General features: G+C 31.4%; 5 protein-coding genes and 1 non-coding gene across 7 annotated transcripts; 3 read left to right on the top strand and 3 right to left on the bottom strand.

Moving 5' to 3' along the window:
• Positions 1 to 1,573: 1,573 nt before the first annotated feature.
• LOC17878720 (transcription factor MYB115) lies at positions 1,574 to 3,460 on the top strand. Its single transcript, XM_006285793.2, has 3 exons — positions 1,574 to 2,386; positions 2,534 to 2,663; positions 2,972 to 3,460. Exons 1-3 carry the CDS (start codon positions 1,716 to 1,718, stop codon positions 3,347 to 3,349), a joined length of 1,179 nt encoding a protein of 392 aa, XP_006285855.2. The 5' UTR covers positions 1,574 to 1,715; the 3' UTR covers positions 3,350 to 3,460.
• Positions 3,461 to 5,403: 1,943 nt separating this feature from the next.
• On the top strand, positions 5,404 to 6,699 carry LOC17879914 (oleosin 21.2 kDa). Its single transcript, XM_006285779.2, has 2 exons — positions 5,404 to 5,613; positions 6,053 to 6,699. Exons 1-2 carry the CDS (start codon positions 5,455 to 5,457, stop codon positions 6,494 to 6,496), a joined length of 603 nt encoding a protein of 200 aa, XP_006285841.1. The 5' UTR covers positions 5,404 to 5,454; the 3' UTR covers positions 6,497 to 6,699.
• A 10,536-nt stretch (positions 6,700 to 17,235) lies between these two features.
• LOC17880031 (pentatricopeptide repeat-containing protein At5g40410, mitochondrial) lies at positions 17,236 to 19,145 on the bottom strand. Its single transcript, XM_006283288.2, has one exon. It carries the CDS (start codon positions 19,090 to 19,092, stop codon positions 17,251 to 17,253), a length of 1,842 nt encoding a protein of 613 aa, XP_006283350.1. The 5' UTR covers positions 19,093 to 19,145; the 3' UTR covers positions 17,236 to 17,250.
• Positions 19,146 to 19,168: 23 nt separating this feature from the next.
• On the bottom strand, positions 19,169 to 21,505 carry LOC17878949 (putative pentatricopeptide repeat-containing protein At5g40405). 2 transcript variants are annotated; one of them, XM_023779726.1, is made up of 3 exons: positions 21,482 to 21,505; positions 21,343 to 21,386; positions 19,169 to 21,114 (listed from the first exon to the last, which is right to left on the bottom strand). In XM_023779726.1, the coding sequence occupies exon 3, from the start codon at positions 21,083 to 21,085 to the stop codon at positions 19,247 to 19,249; it is 1,839 nt and encodes a 612-aa protein (XP_023635494.1). In that variant the 5' UTR covers positions 21,086 to 21,114; positions 21,343 to 21,386; positions 21,482 to 21,505; the 3' UTR covers positions 19,169 to 19,246. The 2 variants fall into 2 exon arrangements, with proteins under 2 accessions (XP_023635494.1, XP_006283351.1); XM_006283289.2 differs by lacking the exon at positions 21,482 to 21,505 and having other exon boundaries at positions 21,343 to 21,438.
• A 72-nt stretch (positions 21,506 to 21,577) lies between these two features.
• LOC17878950 (pentatricopeptide repeat-containing protein At5g40400) lies at positions 21,578 to 24,029 on the bottom strand. Its single transcript, XM_006282442.2, has one exon. It carries the CDS (start codon positions 23,961 to 23,963, stop codon positions 22,116 to 22,118), a length of 1,848 nt encoding a protein of 615 aa, XP_006282504.1. The 5' UTR covers positions 23,964 to 24,029; the 3' UTR covers positions 21,578 to 22,115.
• Positions 24,030 to 24,098: 69 nt separating this feature from the next.
• LOC111829772 lies at positions 24,099 to 24,221 on the top strand. Its single transcript, XR_002833129.1, has one exon. It is a non-coding gene; the product is annotated as a U6atac minor spliceosomal RNA (small nuclear RNA).
• Positions 24,222 to 24,328: the final 107 nt, after the last annotated feature.

A 24,328-nucleotide genomic window follows, 5' to 3' on the forward strand; every position in this document is an offset into this window, starting at 1 on the left:
CAACGTAACTAAACTAATAATATATATATATATATATATATATATATATATATATATATAAGTATCTTGATTTTGAAGTATTTTAAAGTATTTTAAAGTATTTTAATATTTTTTTGACTATATCATCTACTTTATAGTATTTTAGTTCCATATTTTATTGGGTTAAAGTGTAAATAATATATTTGGTTTTCATTTTTTTCTCTTAAATTAAGTTAGTTTTATTGAATATTGATAAGTTATTTAAAATTTGATGCATTATGTTTATAGTAGACCTTGAAATATTGTTTTTGAAAAACTATTATGAACTTAGAAAGTGATTTTTTTTATCGGTAAGTAAAGCCCAAAAAGCCCTGTAGCCCTGTTAGGGCCGGGCCGGGCTTTGAAATATAAGCTCGGAAATTTTTCGGGCCGGACTGGGCCGGGCTCATATATACGAGGGTTTTACGGGTTTCGGGCCGGGCCGGGCCGGGCTAGCCCGATTGACATTCCTAACTTCACTATATTCTTAGTGTTTTGCAAATAAAACATGGACTCATATTTTTTTGAGGAAAAATGGGGAAAAATGTTTTTGACGAAAAAACGCAAAATCACGTTTTTGGCCGGAAAACATATTATCACTTGTCATCTTTTTGCGGGGAGATGCGGAACCCCATTTTTTTTACAAGAAACGCGACATCACATTTTTTACTAGAAATCGCAAAATCACATTTTTGACTAAACAACAAAAAATCAAACTCTCATTTCTAGCGGGAAAACAATTCATCATTTTTTTGAAGGAAAAACATAAATTCACGTTTTTGGCAGAAAAACAAAAATCACATTTTTGACGTGGAAATTTTTTTGAAATTGCATTTTATGAGAAGAGAAGACTAGTTCTTTTTGGGTTCAGTTATGCATCACTGACAAGAATGTTCGAAGCCGGCTTATAATTCGGGATATGGTAGACCAGAGATACGATTAATCTCCAAGGGTGTGGTTCGCCACATGTTCCATGGCGTAAACAACATTTATTTAAAACGTTTCTTTACATTCAATTCAAGTAAAAAATTACATTGGAAAAGAAATTATTACATGTCTAACACGTGTCATAATATATCAAAATTTCTAAGACAAATTTTTTTTCTTTGGTCATGAAACTTACTCTTTGGACTTTAGTTGACTATGTTTGGCTACTCATATCAAAAGTCTTACAATTATAAACAAAATCAAAATTTGCCACCACTTTAAATTTAATTGTGACAGACTAATAGAGCAATCACAATGTGGTTTTGTTTTGTTTTGTTTTTTAATTTACTTTCCCATCATTTTATATTTGACTTCATTATAATATCTATTAAAGTGCAAGACATCTATGTACATATATATTTTGACTAAATATTTAACAGTCATAATCCCATCCTATGGACGGTTACGCATTAAATACATTTTTTACTTTTAAATTGTTTTTATCTGACCAAAAAGTAGCTTTTTTTACATTTTCTATTTTTAGTTAATCATATTTAAAGTCTCTACTCTTTTAACCACTTATATGTTATCTTCTTTCTCTTAGAACTCTGATAAATTCTTTTGAGGGGTTTGTCTACTTTTCCCATCGTTTTCAATATCTATTTTCCAACTTTTTGGTCTTAATACCTCTTTTCATAAGTATATTCAATCTTTTCAGTCTTATTTTCTCAAATTTGGTATAATCATCGTTTGAATTCGGTGATGTTGAGATGATTTTTTCACAGAATACCACCCGTGAAGATTTCATCTTAAATGAAACCCACCGAAGTCTTTTTATTGATGATGCATCTTATATACCATTTTACAATGAAAATTTAGGTCAATCTTCTCTTAACGGATTGTATCTTCCACCAGATCTGATTGATATTTCTAATCATCATCAACTAAACCATATACCATCGACCCCACCACAAACTCAAGATTCTTTCAATCAAAATTTACTTAACACCCAAAATCATCTGGTTTTCAACTCTCCCTCGTATGGAATTCCATCAGATTATTCATTCCTGAATATCGATACTTACGAGGAATCTATGAATAACATAACCAACAACAACAATATCTCTGCAAATCCTAAGGGTATATTTGAAAATATATATGATTTGCAGGGACGTACTTTATGGGATGAAAATGTACACAATGTTGAGTTTACTAAGAGTGTTTGTGTGCCAGCTCTTGATCAAATGATGGGTGAACCTCAGTCATTTGATATGCCAGTGCCAGAGGATATCAAAAACACAACCAGTGATATCATGAATCAGGGTGAAGGTCAAAAGATGGTAAGAACTCATCAAAAAAAGAATAAAAAAATAGTGGAGACAAGCAATCATTCGAAGGAAACTAACATCATCAAAGGAAAATGGGCAAAATCTGAAGATATGTAAGTCTTCATTATTTTTTCTTTCTCATAAATATAAAAACTAAAATTAATATTCAATTGAATAACTGAAATTCTCCTAAATTTTTTACTGTATACTTTTGTTTTATTTTATTTCCTGATGATGTTATAATAATTTATAATATATAGGAAATTGAACCAAATGGTGGAGCAATATGACGGCATCGTCAAATGGACATCAATTGCAAAAAATCTCAAAGGACGAACAGGAAAACAATGCAGAGAGAGGTGGCACAACCATCTTCGTCCTGGCATTAAGGTGATATTTTATTTTTATCTTCCAATCTTATTTATTTCAAATATTAATATATGTGATATATATATATATATATATACATGTATAAATCATATTTTCATCATGATTAATCTTTTTATTCATATACATGTCTAAGTTTTTCAAAGTAACGATTTACAACGCACATGTTTTATATATATTATAGTTCATATAGTTTAGTTAGTGGTAAGACTAGCAATTATATCACAACACTTTCAAAAGTTCGTAACTAAATGATATGGATATGTGATACTTACAAAAAAATTCTAAAAAATGTGCATTTGTAATTTCAGAAAACTGCTTGGACTGAAGAAGAAAATCAAATATTGGTTGCAGTACACAAGGTAGTTGGTACCAAGTGGTACAGTATCTCACAACACCTCCCAGGAAGGACGGAAAACAATATTAAGAACCGCTGGAACGCTACAAAGCGTCGGGTGCAAAATCAAAGTGGTGAAAACTCCAACCTTGCTGATAATAATGTCCTCGAAAATTATATAAGGTATGTCACAATCAATAACGATAATCTTTCCAAGACCACCGAGGATGTGAATTTGAACATGGATGTTGGCACACAGACCAACGAACCATTAGTCAATGCATCTACAACATCATATTATGTTCCAATGCCAGAAAATTTTACATGGGAGAATTATATTACAGAGTTTTGAAAATCAATAAATTACATTCAGGAGGATCTCATGTAATGTTTGGACTAATATCCGATGAAGGAAATTTCTTTGATCAAGATTATTTCTCAATATCATATGAGTTAATATATCTATGTATTTGACTATATATCTATCAATTTTCTTTTCAAAGAAACTTTTAATCTATACCATTTCATTATGTTATCTATCTATCTTTTGACATATATGTTATGATATGTGGTGTTCTCTTTTGACCAAGTGACCATTCTTCATATGGTTATTTCATCAAGAATTTCCTATCTTAAATTATTTATGTACTTTAAATATGTACTAAATGAGAATTGCATACCTGATTTTGTGTAAGAGAAATCATGGTTTTTAGATTACTAAATTCTCTAAATATAAGTTCAGCTAATTAGCACCAAATTAAATTTGTAAAATCCAACTTAATTTTTTCTAAAATCCATAAGTTTAACACACACAAAAATTAAACTTTTGAGTATACTTCTTGTAAAATTGTGAATTGACATAAACAAAAAAATAAATAGTTATTTGAATTCAAATGTTGTTAGGATGAAAATATATAATATAGCATCAAATGTATAATATTGTAACATGGATTAAAATCTTGAATTGACATCAAAATTTTCATATAATATTGAAACAAAATCTTTTCGGATTACCATAGGAAGCACCTCTAACTGAAACTGGTTATGTTCGATTGTCCGATGATGCCACTTGAAGCTAATTTCGACTTGTGATCCTTACACACGTTGAAACCAAAGCTAACAAACAAATTAAAACCAGCAAAATCATTGTGCTCAGTCAGACACAGTTCCATGAGTGTGGATGTCTGATTCACACACTTAATATTTGTATTGTTGTTCCACGAATGGGCTAAATAATGTATGGGTTTCGGTCCAAAATATCTTTATTTAGAAAAGGAAAATAAAATTCAAAAGCAAAATTTTGAAAAATATATGTAGAAACGTACTGAGAAAAATTATAGTTGTATTGATCTTATAAAATGATCTCAGTCCCTTTATTTTTGATCCATGGGACATTGTATTATACACAAATTATTACATTTAATTAATTTAATAATCCCACTTTAAGTAATTGCTTTGATTTGATCATCAATGATGTAACGCTCTTACTTGAAACGCGTTTGGTCTTTCTTGGGCCTTCTTAAGTTAAAGGCTTTAATTTTCAGTTGTTTTTTATTCTCTAAATATTTCAGATGTGGGACGTTGAACATTTATTTTTTTTATTGAGTAATATATGTTTGTTTTAAAAAATTCGAACCTCAATATATACAGAACTATTTTTATATTTTCATTAATTTTTATTATATGATAATTTAAAAGAATCTATACTAGTAGTCTTTTTGAAGTACATTTTACAATTAAATTCTCATTTTCAAAAAAAAAAAGAAAAAATTGTCATGGTTGGCTATATGAATGAAGTAATATAACTACTGCAACCTCAATCATCTCTAATTATATATTCACTTTGTTTTGTAATGTCTCTAAACCTACTTGACGATAAAAACACCATTGCTGGAACTCAAGTCCCAAACAAAGAAAGCAAGCTAAGCATTTCAAACAAGGAAAGATTTTAATGTAGTAGTCACTACAAGAATTTTGGATTTCTGAAGAAATGATGTAATGTAAAAGTAAATATATTTAGATACCAATGTGTTTTGGATTCGTTAGTTACATAAATCTTTTTAAAAAACATGTTCTAATCACTTTAAGTTATTTCAAATTTTTGTATGTTACAAGTTAATATATTTTTCTAGACTTCGCACTGAAGTATATACATGCATGCATAGGCTAGTTTTTTTTTTTTTGTCTTTGCTTTAATCTTGTGTCAGCGGAGAAAGCGAAAACATCTTTTGAAATCTCGTGAAACGAAATTAAAATAAAAATAAAAAGAAGAAAAATGTTGAAACTTGGAAATCATGCAAAGCCACACCTCTACTACTCTAACATCTCACCGTCTTAGGTGTCCTCTTCTCATCACTCCAACTTCTTCTATAAATAAAGCTTTCTCTAAACTTTTCTAATTTAATTACAAATTAAGAAGAAGAGAAACCAAAAGCATTTTCACATTAATATCTTGAAATGGCGGATACACATCGCGTCGATCGCACCGATAGGCATTTCCAATTTCAGTCACCATATGAAGGCGGCCGAGGTCAGTATGAAGGTGGCGGTGGCGGTTACGGTTACGGCAGTGGTTACAAGAGCATGATGCCTGAAAGTGGCCCATCTAGCACCCAAGTAACGTCTTCTTACATTTTAATTAGAAGTTTAAAAGTAATGAAATGAGTCTCGAGGGATCAAGGACACTATGTTCTAAAAGTGGAAGATTTATGAACGGTTCGAGTTAGATGGTTACATGCATATTTACCTTTTCTTGATCGTTACTTTTATGATTGTAAGTTAAATATGATCTTCCATAGATAACACAAAAATGGTCTGATTCATATGGTTTTGTCGATGAGTCTCATGCTTATAATTGTTAATCGAACATAACTTTCGAAACGTCTCTTAAAATGGTCCGATCATTATGGTTACATGCATAATTATAGCTTTTCTAATCATGGTTCATATGATTTTTACAATGTTGGTCTAGATGGCTCAATCTATAACTAATATGCATATACTTTATATATTTGGATATGTACTTTCTTTAACTTGTATAGTTTTCTCTTAAAAGGTATTGTCCCTTTTGGTTGGAGTCCCTGTCGTGGGTTCGCTACTTGCCTTAGCCGGTTTACTTCTAGCCGGTTCAGTGATCGGCTTAATGGTTGCTCTACCGTTATTCCTCCTCTTCAGCCCCGTTATAGTCCCAGCAGCTCTAACCATCGGGCTAGCCGTGACAGGCTTCTTAGCCTCGGGAATGTTCGGTTTAACTGGGCTAAGCTCCATCTCATGGGTGATGAACTATCTTCGTGGTACAAGGAGGACTGTGCCTGAGCAATTGGAGTATGCAAAGAGGAGAATGGCTGATGCTGTTAGCTACGCTGGACAGAAGGGCAAAGAAATGGGTCAGCACGTGCAGAACAAGGCCCAAGATGTTAAGCAATATGATATCTCCTCCAAAGCCCATGATACTACTACTAAGGGTCATGAAACTCAGGGAAGGACGACGGTCGTATGATGAGTTTCTTCTGTATGAGAACGTATGGTAGTTATGTATGATGTCCTCTTTAATGCATTTTCAATATGATGTTTAGTGTTTCTTTTTTTTGTTTGGCTTTTTGTTGAGCCATCTATGTGTTTTGTGTTTTTGTAAGCATGAGAAGATCTCAAGTGTTATGGTAATATTCTAATGTTTAATAATTATATTACACTGTTATAGTTTTTTTTTTAGTTGTAGAACATATACAATAATTAAATTTTGCATAAGAATAGAATTCTGAGTACACTATCAAAAGCTTGGTCAAAGCCAATTTTGTTTGGTTGGTAATTTAAGTTTGTTGTGAATTCAAAAATAAAGTTTACACGATTATTGTCTAAATCTATATTGTTACGAATAATTCCACCTTTGCAGGCAAAGAGAATTAATAAACCGTGAATGCTACAAATAAGGAAATTATTTATTCGCATATATTTTGAGTTTAGGGAATATGCTAGTTTATCTTATTCCATATTTTTCTGTAACTTTGTTTTGTTTTATTGGTTAAAGAAATTATAATTTGTTTCTTTGTTCCTAAAGTTTCTCTCACACTATCCCCACGTTTTCACAATCTCTATATAGTAGAAACTGTTTCATCTTCCTTCACAAATTTAACTCATCATAAACTCGAAACTTTTTTTTATATCGAACAGAGATTTCCATATAATCTCAGAAATATATGTTTTGCCCCATTTGTCTTCTTCCTTGAGCACGTACGTACATGAATCGTATATAACCTTTTTCTAGTTATTCTTGGTTCATGCTTTGAAAGAAACCATTTTTGTACGTAACTGTGATTCTTATACATTGGATCTTTTAATTTTATCTTATTCTATATCAACGTAGGTGAGCCACATCAGAGATGCGAAAGAGAAAAATATGTTTACTCAAATGCCAAGGAAATTATAAGGTAACCACTAATATTTCAATTTTTATGCAACTCTTTAAGACACTTTTACTCTCTGCTTGGTTTTAGGAAGAACAACACATGAGTACACGATTCAATGGCATATATTTACGAGCATCACATAATATATTTGATGTTTTCATAGTACCATTTATTAAAAGAAGGTATAATTAATTTATTTCCTCTTCTCATACAATTTGTATTGTGTATGTTTTTTTTTATATATATAAGATCCATAATTATGAAGTCTACGCCTAGAAAACAAATATAAATATGCGGAAGACAATTAATTTCCTCTGCATTCAGCTACAATTCTATCTCTATATCAAGTAAGAAAACCAAATCTTCAAATACATGAAAAAAAAAAATTCCCCATATGGATACTATTTTTCTACTTGCTTAATATATAAATAAATATATATTTTTTAAAATAATATATATTATTTTCCGGTGCATAGCACTGGGTATAATACTAGTTGTAGATATTTTAGGAGAATGAGATTACGAAAATTTTAATTTTTAATTAGTTAGGGTATGTTTTTAGGAATTTTTTTGTTTATTTTTATTTTTTAAGGAAAAACAATTCAATCAATTTTTTTGTTGGAAAAATATATTAAAACAGCAAATGTCAATGGCATAGCGCATACTCGCATAGAGTGATGTCTTATATATAAGTATAATTTTAATTTGTCATAATATAATTGCGACAAATATGAATTTGGGTATCAACTAATCCTTCATTAACCGATCCATCTCAGTTCTGATCGGTAGTAATTGGATAAAAATTTATTTGAGAAAGAAAAAACTAAATTATTATTATGAGAAAATTTAGCTCGTCCGTATCTATCATATCATATAAGTAATTAAGAGAGTTTCACATAATTATTATCTCGTATCCTTAAATTATCAAATTGTACAATATATAAAATATGTAATAAAAAATTTCAAAAGACCTCTAGCTGTATGATAAAATTTGTTTTTGTATAAAAACAATTTTGTTGTATTTACTTTCGTAAGTGATCTTATAAATACAATAAAGCGTAATAAATATAGTGTTTTTTTTATAAATATCAATGTTCATGGGATTCATTCTTTATGCATATCGTCTAAATCTCGGCGCATACACTTATCATGATAATAATCTAGCTTAATCTTCTATTTTTTTGCGCCTTTACGGAAATAATATAATAAGTTTAATAAGAGGTTAATCGATTAATTTTAAGTGAAATAATCCTTTACGAATGTCTCATATAAGTATAATTTCAAAGTCTCATAATGGAAATTCGACAAATGTGAATTTGGGTATCAACTGATATCATTTCTATTATGAGACTTTAAAATTATATTTATATAAAACATTCATAAATGATTATTTCACTTAAAATCAATCAAATAACTCCTTATTAAATTTATTTTATTATTTCTTTAAAGTCGCAAAAAAATAGAAGATTAAGTTATATTATTATCCAGATAATGATAAATATGTGTCGAGGTTAAGAAGATTTGTATAAAGAACGAAATCCCATAAAAAATTATTTATATTTATAATAAACTGTATTTAGTACGCTTGAGCTCCTTCCCTCTTCTATGAAGTTGAAGTGAAGCAAGCGAGCCTCTCGATTGAGGGAGATTGTATATAAAGATCACTTACTAAAGTAAACACAACAAAACTGTTTTTATAAAAAAAAATACTTTTTTCATAGAGCAAGACTCATGATGTCTTTTAAATTAATCTTTAGGCATTTATTATCCATTGTATCAGTTGATAATCTCTATATTAGTAAAAGAGAAGTACAAAATAGAATGCGAGTCGGGTCAAGAGTAAAAAATTAACCCAATTTTAACAACTGTATACTTCAAAATTGGATAGTAAAATGGGTTTAGATACATACATCGGATACTTTCCATATTTAATTTTAGGATTATATTATTTCCATAACTAATTTTAGGATTTCCTAATATTTATCTAACTAATTTAATATAATATATTAAAAACAATTATTATTCTTCTTCTTTTATTTGATCTTTTTTTTTAAAGTTTCTGATATTATACTAAATAATAAAAATGTTTCAAAAAAATTTAATTTTTTTTGCATATGCTGCAATTTAAATTTTTCAAAACGGACATATAATACTCAATTACACTCGGTTAAATATTTTGGACAATGATTTAAAATCATTATAAGTATGACTAATATTAAAACCATTGTTACATAAGCATATTTAAAATATTTGTTTTGAGACATAGATGTAAATTTGGAGACATGATTTTTATTGATAAAATATTATATATCAAACTACGTAAATTTTAGATAGTTCACGGGTAGTTTGTTAAAATCACAATTATAATGGTAAAGCGAGTTATGAATAATGTTTATTACGATATGAATTATGTTACGGGTTGTTCTTCAAAAAATATATTATAAGTGTGTAATTTTTACGTCTATTCCTATTCTATTACAAAAATGGTTAAATTGAACAGTTTATCGATAAATATTCTTTCGTGCTGTTAAATTTTCACATTTTTTTTAATTGTATCAAAACTCAATATATTATTATTTACTCGCTTTTTCTTTTATTATTTTATTTAAACTTATATACAAATATATGATTCACTGTAATCGACTGCACTATAATAAAATTAAAATGTAATATAATTTAATCTGTTAAATTTTTTTTTTGATACAAGGTTAAATAAATTATTTTTAAAAATCCGTTGAATATTATATATAAGTAATTGTATCCTCCGCGCTGTAGCGCGGGTCCAAACCTAGTTTAAGGATACAATATGATACTTATGTGACATTCTCTTTTATTTATATGATATGAGACTTATGTGATACTCTCTTTAATTACATATACCATCAAGTTATATATGGAAGTATGGGACTGACCACGATTGTCTTGTTTTTTTCTGTTTTAGTAATTTGGTCAGATGGTCTGAATTTTAGGATTAGTTATTAACTTATCATCGTACCAAGGAAAAAGGTGAAAAAGAATGAGAAAGACCGACATAAGCGAAACGATGGTTTTCTTCTTGTTTGTTTGGTTGTGATATATGTTGTTGTATTTGAGTTCAATATTATAATACTTCAATAAGCAAATATATTGACATATTATTGGTAAACACTATTGGGGTAAAAATTATTTTTTGTAAAACATGTTAGATTGGCTCCGATTAATATATGAAAGTTATCAAAAGCTCACAATCATGATTGTGTAGAAAACCATGATCTATATATACTTGCTAAAAGTTGTTATTCTTGTAATTAGGTCACTTGATCCGAATTAGAGACAAATTTATCAGTAATAAGTGGTATCTAATATCAGGGGAAGCTTGACACTGATGATGCATAATACAGTAAAACCTCTATAAATTAATAATATTGGGACCATGAAAATCTATTTATTTATAGAGGTATTAATTTATCGATAAATTAATAATTATTAATTTATAGAGAGATTTTCCTAATTTGAAAGTTTTTTCAGAAAAATATTTAAAAATGAGATTTAATCATGATAATTAGTATTTTATATAATCAATTACAAAGAAAATAATTATTATTATGTCTTGAAAGACAATGCTAACAATTTTTGATATAGTAAAATATTAGAAATAAACTCTAACAAAACTAATGTGTCTATATATACATATATTTTGAAAATTTTACCTAATTATTAATTTATAATATTATTGGGACCATATATTTACAAAGAATTTTCAAAAAAATTATTTTCTTATTATTTTATCGAAATATGTCTAAAATTACACTGTTCTCAACTTGTGACTGGAGAAATTTATTAATTTATAGAGATTATTAATTTATCGAGTATTAATTTATAGAGGTTTTACTGTAGTGTTAATAGAGAAAGTTAACACAATAGTAGGGATCCTAGTTTTGATTGTATAATAAGAAAATGTATGTTACTTATCAGTTGGTAGGTCCTAAACAATTTTCCTTATCTATATGGCAGATGTGTATGTGTGTTGTTGTAATGAAATATAAAACATTAGAGAACTGCATGCCCAATATGATAGTAGTCTCAAAGCTACAGTTAGATAATTGAGTTCTTTTTATCTTTCATCTATGAATAAGTCAACACATTTTTTTTTTGGGATCTCAATAAATTTGGATGATTCTCACCCAATTTGTAATGAGTCTTGCAGGTGGAGATTAACTTCGATTGGCAAACCATCACTTGCATTGGATTCTTTGCAATTAGTTCTTTACATAGACTCATATATAAAACTCTATCTCTCTGTAGTCCATAGAAAAAATTTCTCAAAAACCTCCATGGCTACTTTATTTTTCAAAATTTATATTTAGCACATATTCATGATGGGTTGTGTAGTTACTTGGCCATATAGCAACGCCATAACTCTATCACAATTCACAAATATATTAGAGTTAATAGTAACATTGTAAGTTAATAGTAATATTGTAAGTCTGTTGCGATAGAGTTACTTTGCACCAGTAACTCTCTCACACAAGTATAACTCTACCTTATTTTTGCTATTCTATTTATATTAACTCTGTCGTAACTAGATGAAAACTCTATTTTTAATTTATAACTCTACCATCACTACAACAGCTCTCCCGTCAAAGGATTGCCCTCACAAAACCTCTTTTCGACATCAAATCTCTATCGTAATGGTAAAAACTCTATCACAAATCTCTATCAATAACATAACTCTTCCTGTCTTCTACTAACTCTACGTAACTACTCTACCAGATTCCATAACTCTAAGAAAGTTTCCTCCAAAACCTACCACCATTACAGTTACTCTATGGACCAACTCTAAGTTTCACCTTGCTCTATTGCTTAACTATAACTCTCCCACCATGTATGCTTAATGTACCGAATAAGTCTATCTATCTACTAACTCTCCCACCACTAAATATGACTCTACGAAACAAGTATACCAAAAATCATTTAGTCTCCCACACAACTCTAACAAATATCTAAAACTCTATCATAACTAACTCGTAGACTTATCAACTGGCGGGAGTTTTTCCCCCCAAAACTGTGCTGATAAATGTCTTCTCTCTCCAAAGTGGCATTTCTTTTTAATGGCATGTTTCGTAATTATGTTTTTTCCTATAACTCTAACCAAATGACAAACTTGCCTTTTTTCGATTTGAAACTTCCCCCTCCATTTTGGTACTTAACCAAAATTCACGTGCTAGTCTCGCACTTTACCCAAAATATAATTACTAGTTTGACGTCTAGTGATAACATTTGTTTAAGGTTACAACAAAGTTATAAATTTAACCAAAAATCTTTCGTTTGATAACAGATTTGTTTAAATTTTTAAAAACTGCTAGAATGACCTACATTGAGACCATTTTTTAATAAATGTTATGATAGATTTATTAATCTAGTGACAGTTTTATTTCAAAAAATCTGTTGTTTGATAACAAATTTATAGATGTAGAAATAGTGACAACATATTTGTTTTATGTTATGACAGATTTGTATATTAAATATAATCATGAAAGATTTTTTTTCTTTTTTTTCTATGATTTTTATATATTAAATTTATAAAATAACCTTAAAAATTAAGTATTTTTAAATGGTGACTTAATGGAAGAATAACAAAGTTAGTGAGACTAATAATGATTGATTATTTTTAAGTTCTTCAATTTTAGAATTCTAAGTTTTAAAATTTATTAAAATTTTGAAATTTATTTTTCTATTATTTTATTTTATTATTATTAGTAAAAATTATTTAGATTTTTAGTTATTTTATTTTTATAAATTTTAAGAAAATATATAAATTAAAAAAAACTTCTATTTTGTTTAATTTTATATTATGTATTTAGAATTGTTTACAACTTTTTTATTTTTATATTTCTTATTTTTTTTATTTTATGTTTTATTTTTGAGAATTTTTGAGAAATACCCCTTTTGGTGTACCATTTTGGTGTACCCTTTTTAAAAATACCCCTCTTTCTATCCATTATCAAAAATACCCCTTTTCAAATATGAAAAATTATAAACTTTTATATGGTTAATAAGGTACATCGAAATCATCATTACTACTGGGAGACTAAATCCAAATATTTATAAGGTTTTAAGAGGTTCTAAACGGTATTTATAATGTTTTTATAAGGTTTTTAAAAGGTTTACACAGTTTTTATAAAGTTTTTAAATGATTTTTAAAAAGTTTTTAAAAGGTATTTATACGGTATTTATGAAAGGGTGTTTTAAAAATCCATACTATAATAACATAAAAATGAAGAATCTATACTTGATAACTGAAAAATTAGATATCACTACTACTCCTAGTTGAAATTACGTAACTGACTCTACTCAAACTTAACACTAGATTTCAAAAATTTACTAGCCTAAAACGTATCCTGTAATTATTTTTAAACATGCTAAATAATTTGTTATCGCGATAATTTACATATTATCAGTTAAATTAATACTAACACTATTCATTTGTGATTGATAGAATTCGATAACATTGTTCATCCGTGATTAATAGCATTCAATAACTTATTTTTAAACATGTTAAATAATCCGTTACTGCGATAATTTATCAACCCAAACCTCTAATTTTGTCAACCCAAACCGTTAATTACAAAATCTAAACCCTAACCACTACTTTGTCAACCCGAACCAAAATTATATTTCGTTTAATTACATGTTAATAATTTGTTATCATGTAAACCCAAACCCAAACCAAAATTTTAAACATGTTAATAATTTGTTATCGCGGAAATTTATCAACCCAAACCACTATTTAATCAACCCAAACTGAAATTATATTTCGTTTAATTACAAAAATTAAACCCTAACCACTATTTGTCAACCCAAACCGAAATATAATTTCATTTAATTATAAAATCTAACCCTAACCAATATTTTGTCAGCCCAAACCAAAATATAACTTCAAATTTAGTTACAAAATCTAAAGTCTAACCACTACTTTATAAACTTAACATGCTAAATAATTTTTAGTGTTACACTTAATATGCTAAATAATTTATTAACAGTATAAATGATATTGTATCGCGATAAAATTATAAGTTATACGGTAAGTTTTAAATTATTATGATAAATAATTTATTATCGTGTTGTATTATTGTATCATATTGTAAAAGTAAAAAAACATATAACGTATAAATGTTGAATTAAAAACATCTATAATTTATTGATATTTATTATGTTATCTTGCTAAACTATTTGTTACCATATATAGGGGTATTTTTGTCTGAAAATTTAGAAGCTAAATAAAAATTTAAGGGGTATGGATATTTAATTTTATTTTTATTTGGGTACATCTGTTGTAGTTTCCCTTTATGAAATATATATATATAAATTTACACACATATAAAGATAATTTGTGTTTATAAATATAAGTTTACACATATGTTTTTGATAAATTTCAAATTTTATAGTAACTTTTATATAAAATTAGAAAGAATGGTATTTTCAAAAAAATGGTATTTGAAAAAAGGTATTTTTGAAATTCCCCCATTTTTACATTATTTCATATAAATTTGATTAGCTTATTACGACAGACTTAATATATGTGACAGATTTTCTTTATTAGTTTCCATTTTTGAATTTTAGGTTTTTTGGTCTTTTTACATTAATATTGTGTCATTTTAGTAATGATCAGTATTAAAGGGTTAATTCAGTTACTTTTGACGAAATTTGTGTCAAATTGGTTTAATTTCACTTTTTTATTTAACTAAATCGCTAAAAAACAATGATAGTTACGGGCAATGAAAAAATCATTAAGTTGACATCAAAATATTGGGCAAATATACAAAATCTAATCAAAATTTTTAATTTAGGAACTCGCTTTTAAACTATCCAATCATAATAAATAATTATGATTTCAGAATCAATATTTACTCAAATTCGACTGGTTGGTTTTTCTATTTCGTATATCCCTACTATAGTAAAAGAGAAGTACACAAAGGATTCGGGTCGGGTTTTTCAAAAAATTCCGGGTTAAATTTTCAATCGGATACTTGCCAAATTTTTTGTTAAATATTTTTCAAATATTTCAATGATATACACCAGATTCCTATCATTTAGGAAAACTATAATAATGCTAAATAAAAAATATGTCTTATAAGTAAAATTTGTTTATGAATATAAAGATCTCAATATTTTAAAAATATTCTAATTATTATATTAATTTCTTATATGAAAAACAAAAAAAAAATTATAATTTTTTAAAAGTTTAAATATTTGATATATAGAAAAATATAATTTAAAAATATTTGGTATAAAAAATATAAAAATGCATCTAAAATACATAAATAATGGTAATATAATCAATAAAAATGTTAATTAGTTTGAATTAGTTTGAAAGATTTTAATCAGAATAAAAAAATAGTATATGAAAAGAGGTTTCAAAATTATTTCAATCTTTATCAATTTGAATTACCTATAAAAAAGGAATAATATTTTATCAATAGCATAATTAATGCAAAATTATAGAGATCCATATATATCTAGAAATGATTATATTTGAATTTTGAAAAAAAAAAGAAATTTGACAATCACTAATATATTTCAATGAGTAATACGAAATATTTTGGATACAAAAAAAAATATTTTAGGATAATTATTATAATTAACTAAAAATACTTTAATAACAATATTTTATCTTTGTAATTATTAATCATCGAATTACTACTAATACAAAATCAGTCATAAAGAATATATTCCATAAGTTAGTTTAAATAAATTACCTTAAACTCTGAGTTTTCCTTAAAATGTTCTAAATATTTTAATATGTGAATAACAAGAATATTATGGTCTCTTATTCAATATGAAGTATATTAATATTTTTATTTTATTTTTATAGGATACAAGTATATACAAATCTTTCAAACTCATATGTTCTTGTGTGATACATGTGTATACATGATTTTCATGATTTTTTTTAAAATACACGGTTTTTGCTGATTGGTTCGTCACCACATACATTGTGAGTATACAATTTGTTTAATAAACGTTCTTTTATTTAGTTTATAAAAATATTATATTTAATTTCCGAAAACACACTTTTCTCAAAGAATTGAAACCAAATATACATTTCGAAATAATAATTGTTGATACTAAAATGAACGAAATAATAACACATACGACAAAACACGTTAAAATAAAATAAACCTGAAAATATTTTTTCGCGCTGTAGCGCGGATCTAAACCTAGCATACGTGAGAAAGTATACATCCACGATAGTACATATTCTCATACTTGCCAAATTCAACACCAACAATCCATTTTAACAGTTAAAAGTTTACGTAATTCGGGAAAAAACAAAAACCGACACTTTTCATCCGCGCTGTAGCGCGGGTCCGAGCCTAGTTACGATTTAAAAAGGTACAATAACGGGGATATTTATAAATCCTACAAATATGGAAAAACATATAATCTAATTCCGGGTGAAGAAAAAATCATTTGTATATCAATCAAACTCTTTCAAAAACAGAAAATTCATGGATATATATATTATGATTTTTCCTGAATACACATGTAAACAGAGAGAAGGAGCAAGTGGGATAGTGGTTCTTACCTCTGTTTGCCTTCTCACCAGATCCGGGTTCGAGCCCAGTCCCTCTCAAAGAGAGATTTATTATTTGTAATGATGTAAAAAAAAAACACATGTAAACAGAAAAACTAATATCATTCCTTAAAAATCGTGTTTTATGAATATTCATCCATAGTTTTATTTCTTTATAGAGAAAATGGAAAAGTTGCAAAATTTCATAAGTTTTTCATATACTGTATACTTAATATACATACTTAACATACACACACTTAAAAAAAAAGAGTAAAATGAAAAACTAAGAAACTACCAATAATCTTTGCAAGAGCATGATCCTTGTGAGAAATGATGAAACCTCTTAGAATCTCTAATAATGAGTCTCCTTTGTTCAATCAATGAAATTGCTTTTGCTGTTTCATGGCAATCCCCACAAATCCTAAGATTCTTCCTTATGATAATTGGCTCAATTGGACTAATCACCAAAAGCCCAAACGCCATTGCAATCTTCTCACTGTGTTGATTAATCATTTCCTCTTTCACATCTTCATCAACATCATGCAATACAAACTCTGTTTTTGATTTAAATCCCAACTCACTCTTCATCTTCTTCCTTATCTCTTTCAGCTTCTTCTGTATCTTCTCTGATTCAGGATGAGACCAATCTCCCACAACAAACTTATGCACCTTATTACCATGCTCAATGTAGCTACACCCTGAAGCTCTTACGAGACCTTTCTGTTTCATCAGATTCCTTATTCTTGAAGCATCTTTCCACAGACCAGAAGCTGAATAGATGTTTGAGAGCATTACATAGTTTCTACCATCACAAGGTTCTAATTCAAACAGTCTCTCTGCAGCTTTTGTTCCGAGTTGGGTATCTTTGTAAACCCTACAAGCACCAAGCAATGCTCCCCAAACACCAGAGCTCGGCTCCATTGGCATCTCTTTGATCAATCCATAAGCATCCTGAAGATGCCCCGATCGACCCATGAGATCAACCATACATGAGTAGTGATCTAACCTCGGCTCAATTCTGTATCTTTTTGACATTGTCTCGAAATAATGCTTCCCTTCTTCTACAAGACCCGCGTGACTACAAGCATTTAACAAGTGAGTGAAGGCTACATGATCAGGGCTAATCCCATAGTGAACCATGAGCTCAAAATGCTTGATAGCGTCTCTCCCATACCCATGAGTGGCATAAGCAGCAAGCATTGCGGTCCACGCCATACTATCTGGAGAAGTAATCTCACGAAAAACCGTAGACGAATCCTCCAACTTCCCAAGTTTTGCATACAAGTCTAACAACGCTGTAGTTATACACTTGTTTGCATTGAACCCACAAAACATGATTAGCCCGTGAATTCCTTGAGCTAATCTCACTACCCCGACGGCTTCACAGACACGGAGAACAGACAGAAACGTGGCTTGATCAGGCTTATGCCCAACCCTTCTGCTCATGTTGAAGTAAACCAAACCTTCGTCGGCTAAACCATCTTGCAAGTGAATCACAATCATAGTATTCCACGAAACCAAATTCTTTACACTCAAATCCCCAAACAATTTGCAGGACGCAGTCAAATCTCCAGTCTTTCCATACCAATTGATAAGAGCGTTCACAACTTTCACTTCCTCAAGGACACCAGACTTCATCACCAACCCATGAAGGCAACGTCCTTCCTCCTTACTACCCCCATGAACACAAGCCGAGATCATCGACAAACACGTAACTTCATTGGGTCTCAAACCCACCTCAGATCTCATCATCCTCAATAACACCTCAAAACATTTCCCCAGATATCCTCTCCCTGAATACCCAGATATTAACGAGTTCCAAGAGACTAAATCTCTATCAGGCATTTCATCGAACAGCTTCTCTGCACAAACATCATGACCCAATCTCAAGTAACAACCAACAAGCTGGTCCCCAATGAACCCATGGCGATAACTCACATTCTTCACTATCTTACAATGAAGCGAACGACACTGGTCAACGGAGACACAAGAGTTTATAGAAGCGATAAGTGATGAGACAAACGCATCTAAACTCCGAGAATCTCGTTCTTGAACAAAACTTGGTCCGCTCAAAAAGGTCCGATGATATAAAAATCTAAGCTTTGAACATGAATACACATTTGCTTTGATCATCTCTCATCAATCTAAACATCGACACTTCTATCTTGAAACCTTCTCCGAACAATATTACTGTATTAGCGTTCCATGCACAAGATCTTTATATTGTTTAAATAACAATATTTATTAAAATTGTTGCTTAGTGCAGTATTACAAGCTAGGCTTAAGTTCACCAAAAGCCATTACAAGAACAGTGACCATCTTTGAAATGGTGAAACCTGTTTCTGTCTCTAACAATGATCTCTCTGTCAAAAATCTTGGAGATCAACATAGAAACTTGATGACAATCACCACAAACCCGAAGGTTCTTCACTATCCTAATCGGAACATCTTCTTTCAAACTCATTATACCAAACGCAATGGCAGCCTTTTCACTATGCAAACACAATGCATCCTCTTTCTCTTCTTCGTCTATGTCGAACATGACCGGGGTAGTGTCTGCCATATACCCTTCAAGTCTCAGCCTTCTTGAGATTTCCTTCCATGCCGCCTCGATTTCGGAATATCTCGGGTGAGATTTGTCTCCCACGAAGAATTCATGGACCTCTCCATTGACCTCCATTACGCTGCACCCTGGTTGTTTTCTGACTCCCTTAGATTTCATCGACTGTCTAACGTGACTAACATTTTCCCAATCGTCTGAATCTGCATATATGTTTGATAAGAGGACATAAGCTCCGTGATTTGCAGTCTCTAGCTCAAGCATTTTTTTAGATGCAAGAACGCCAAGTTCAAGGTTCTTGTACATTCTAGATGCGTGGAGCAGAGAACTCCAAACAGCAGCATGTGGTTTCATGGGCATTTTCTGGATGATACCCACTGCATCTTCTAGGCGGCCTGCACGAGCATACAAATCAACTAAGCAGCCATAGTGATCAAGCTGAGGCTCTATCCCGAACTCATTCTTCATCGAATCAAAATGTCTTTGTCCTTCATCTACAAAACCAACCACACTGCAACCTCTGAGAACAGACACGAATGTGACGGCGTTTGGAGTAACACCATCTTGTTTCATAAGACAGAAAAGCTCGAGACATTTCTTTGCCAACCCATTCATGGCTAACCCATTCAGGGCGCTACTCCATGTATACACATTCTTCTCTTCCATACCACAAAAAACTTCCATAGCCTTGTCCATGTCACCGCATTTTGCATACAAGTCGACCAACGTAGTACCAAGCCTCACAGTAATTTTGATTTTGTTTCTCTCTATGTAAGAATGAGCCCATCTCCCTTGGTCTAAAGCTCCCAATTGAGTACAAGCCGATAAAACTGAAATCATAGAAACCGCATTGACTTTCACACCTTCCATCTGCATCAAATGAAACAGGTTAAGAGCTTCCCTTGATTCTCCTATCTGAGCATAGCCAGAGATCATCGCATTCCAGGCAACAGGGTCTCTTTCTGGCATCCCCTCAAACAACTTCCGCGCAAAAACGACATCCCCACATCTCGCACAAGCTGTGACCATAGCTGTCCGACACACAAAATCCGGGCAAGAAACCGAATTAAAAACCTTATGACAAGAATCCAGACAGCCAAGCTCAGCATACAAAGAAATCAACCCTGTCTGGACATGCGGATCATTGTCAAAACCACGTCTGATAGTCATACCATGAACTTGAAGCCCTGTCTCACGCATCCCTAACCCTGTGCACGCCTGAACCAAGAAGTTGACAGTGTAATTATCCGGTTTACTACCGTTTCCCGAATGAAGTATCCTCCTATAATAATCAAAGCTTTTCTCTGGAACAGGGCTTTTACAATGTGCTCTAATCATGGAATTGAGAGCAAACAATGTAGGGTTATCAGACCTGTCAAGAATCTGATTCGCATAATCTAAGTACTTCTGGTCACTCAAAGCCACTGCCTTTACAAACTGACCCACCAGATGGTCATCGTTGAGTGTCCCATCAACCAAGAGCTTGGCATGGATTTGTCGGACCTCCTTAAACGTAGTGCCAGAATCCAAAAGAGCAATAACAGGATGTTTCACAATTCTACTCATGACTATAACATCATCATCATCCTAGGCACCTGTACCATTTTAACCAAAGAAAGATCACAATCTATATAACTAGCTGAGCTGATTGATCTTATCAAGCAATGGCATTTAAAAATATTTAGCTTTTCGTCACCTAAAACTTCATTTCATTCAAAGAACTACTAAAAGAGCTCGTTTGGACATTTTAACAAGCATCTGGTGTGCAAGCTTAAAAGCTCACAAAATTAAAATCAGGAACTGATAAAGAGAGAATTTTTAACCTTATTCGACAGTCTATAATCTCCGCGCAGTGAGATCTTTGGGGCTGCAGAAATTTTCCCGGGTTGGGAGCATATCAATTGGTGTTAGAGTCTTTCTGGAACTAAAATTTATTTGCCAATGTAACATTTTTTTTGGTACCTCCTATATATTGGTGCTTTGGTAAAATACCGATCCTACCCTCTTTTGTCAAAAGAGCCGGAGCACAAGTCATTTACTTGGAGAAACTTAAAAGAGTGACAAAGAAATTGCTGCAACTACACAAAGTATTGTACTTTTACTTTCAAACGCATGCAACACACTAAATCAGAAGACAGAGTACAAGACAAAGATCAGAAGACACTTCTAAAGCTCTTAGTACAGACTATACACAATTGGAGGCAATCTGCAACAGTTTCAGGAGCATTCTTCAGTTCCAACTACTCAACATTACTGTTATCTGGATGATCTTGGTTTCATGTGAACATACCGATCGGAATTGTGTGGCTCTTATTTTGATCAACAGAGAAGACTTGTGCTTTGGAATCGAGGTAGTCTTCCTGCAGCAGAAGCTGCGGCAAATGCTCTGCTTCATGCCGTAACGCACCCCTTGCCTCTAAATCACAAGGACATCATTTTCCTCATGAATGCAAAGAAAGTACTGGACCCTTTGCGCAAGATCCTATAGGCTTCACCACCACTTAAAATGATCCACAGTACTCACCCTAACTGTGTATTTTCTTTGAATCATGCATCTGGCCAAGAATAAGGAATACAAGTTTCATCGCCCGCTGCATCAGTCCTCAGGTAGATGATTTGGCAAAGAAGGCTGTTCTAAGACTCGGATCAAGTACTTACAAGATAAGCTGTTTGGAACAAACCCAAGTTTCTGCATTCTTTCCTGAAGCTCTAACACTTTATTATATCCACTTCCCGTGTCACCAATTGCTTTAACAAGCAAATTGTAACTCTCTGTGTCAACGATTCTAAACTCCATAGCAAAGAAACTCAAGAGACTCTCGGCTTTATCGAAATCCAATTCTTTGCAATAACCATTAACCAAAGCCCCACATATAAAAGAGTCTGGTTTCACTTCAGAATCAAGCATTTCCGCCATCAAAGACTCGGCTTCACTGTTCATACCAATCCTACATAAGCAGCCAATAAGAGCTCGGAATGTCTTGACATCAAGTACATGATTCTGCTTTTTGAGTTTCCCTTTTAGAAGCAATGCCTCTTCAATAGCATCACAACGGGACAAAGACTCGATTAAGGTATTGTAAGTCTCTGGTTTGGCCTCATGACCTTCCTCTTCGTTAAGTCTTTCCAACAGATGCTTTGCTGCAAACGGTTTGCCTTCACGGCATAAACTTTCTATCACAAAGTTGCAAACTTCAAATGGGATCTTAACCCTTAACCTTCTAAGCTCGACAACAAAATTAACAGCAGCATGTAACCGTCCTTCTCTCACATACCCTTCAACTATAATCTTACATGTAAACCTATCAGGAACAAGGCTATTCCCAAGCATTTCATGTAACAGTTTCTTCGATTCTTGCATCATTCCTTCTTTGCAATAAGCATAAATAAGAGTATTGTAAGATATACAATCAGGCTTAATACCTCTGTCTACCATTCTGTGAAACGTCTGATGAGCTTCTCTAACTCTCCGGTCTTTACAAAGACCTTTGATAAGCGACGTATAAGTAACTAAATCAGGCACAACACGACGCCGATACATGATCTTGTACAGATAAAACGCGTCTTTCAACTTTCCTCTTCTACAATAACTACTCACTAACGTGTTATAAGTAACTAAATCAGGCTCAAACCCTTCTTCTTCCATCTTCTCCAAAAACTCATCAACTTCTTGAAAATCCGAATCGTTGCAGAACACATTCGTAAGAATGTTGAACGTATGCGTGTTGGGATGGATTCCAACTCTACACATCACATTATACACTTGCCAACAATTATCCAACAATTCCAATTTCAACAACCCATTCAAGAGATGATTACAAGTGACAACACTAACACGAAAACCGGAAACAATCACTTTCCTAAAAACCCTAAACCCTTCTTCAACCAACCCCAATTTCAGATAACCTTTAACAAGCATATCGAAAACAACAGGATCCCAATTGCATTCATCAGTAGCAGAAACCAAAACACTGAACACATCTTCTTCTCCTACTTCTGCATCTTCCTTAGATGTCAAATCAATCAACTCACAGAGATATTGCATAGCTAAAGGAAACTTCTTAGACGAAGCGAGAATGTGAAGCAACAAACAGTAGTTACCTACATTAGGTCTCTTCCCCAAATCAAATTTAACCCATTTAAAGAACACAAGAGCCCGAGAAGCATCAGACTGAAACCTAAGCAAAACTCTGGAGATTTCAGGATAACCCAAATGAGGAATCAGAGTTTCGACCTCGCCACGAAGGTTGGGTAATAAGACGAGATGGTCACGGTGGTTGAGAGTTGAACAGATAACATCAACGATTTTATTAGGGTTTTGAGTCTGGGGAAGTAGATTATAAAAGGGGTTGTAAATGGGTTTAGGTATGTGACTACATCGAGGTATTAACGAAGACGAAGAAGAAGAGGAGAAAAATCGAAGCTTTGAAACTAGCTTATTCATTGAGTGAGCGGAGAAGAAGAGAAACAGACCAGTGGAGACAGTTTTGGAGTGAAACAGGATTAAGTTTTTGTCCCACATCGGTTAATGAAACAATTTAAGTTGACTATATATATTGAGACATGAGTGATGAGCTTTGTGTTCGTAGAAAGGAGAGATGGTTGGCATCTCCTCTGACAGAGACGGGATTTGACCTTCGGGTCTTTGAACACATCCGGTTAAGGCTTTCCACCCTCGTGGTGGATCTAACCCAATTTTTTTTGGGCTTTTTTAGGCTTGTTCTTTCTCTATTGGGCCAATTTCTAAGCCTTGGTCAATATTATGCGTTTTTGTTGTAAACAAGCTATCAACTGACCAAACATACAATT

The sequence above is a fragment of the Capsella rubella genome, unplaced genomic scaffold, assembly GCF_000375325.1.
Source record: "Capsella rubella cultivar Monte Gargano unplaced genomic scaffold, Caprub1_0 scaffold_7, whole genome shotgun sequence".
Taxonomy (NCBI): Eukaryota; Viridiplantae; Streptophyta; class Magnoliopsida; order Brassicales; family Brassicaceae; genus Capsella; species Capsella rubella.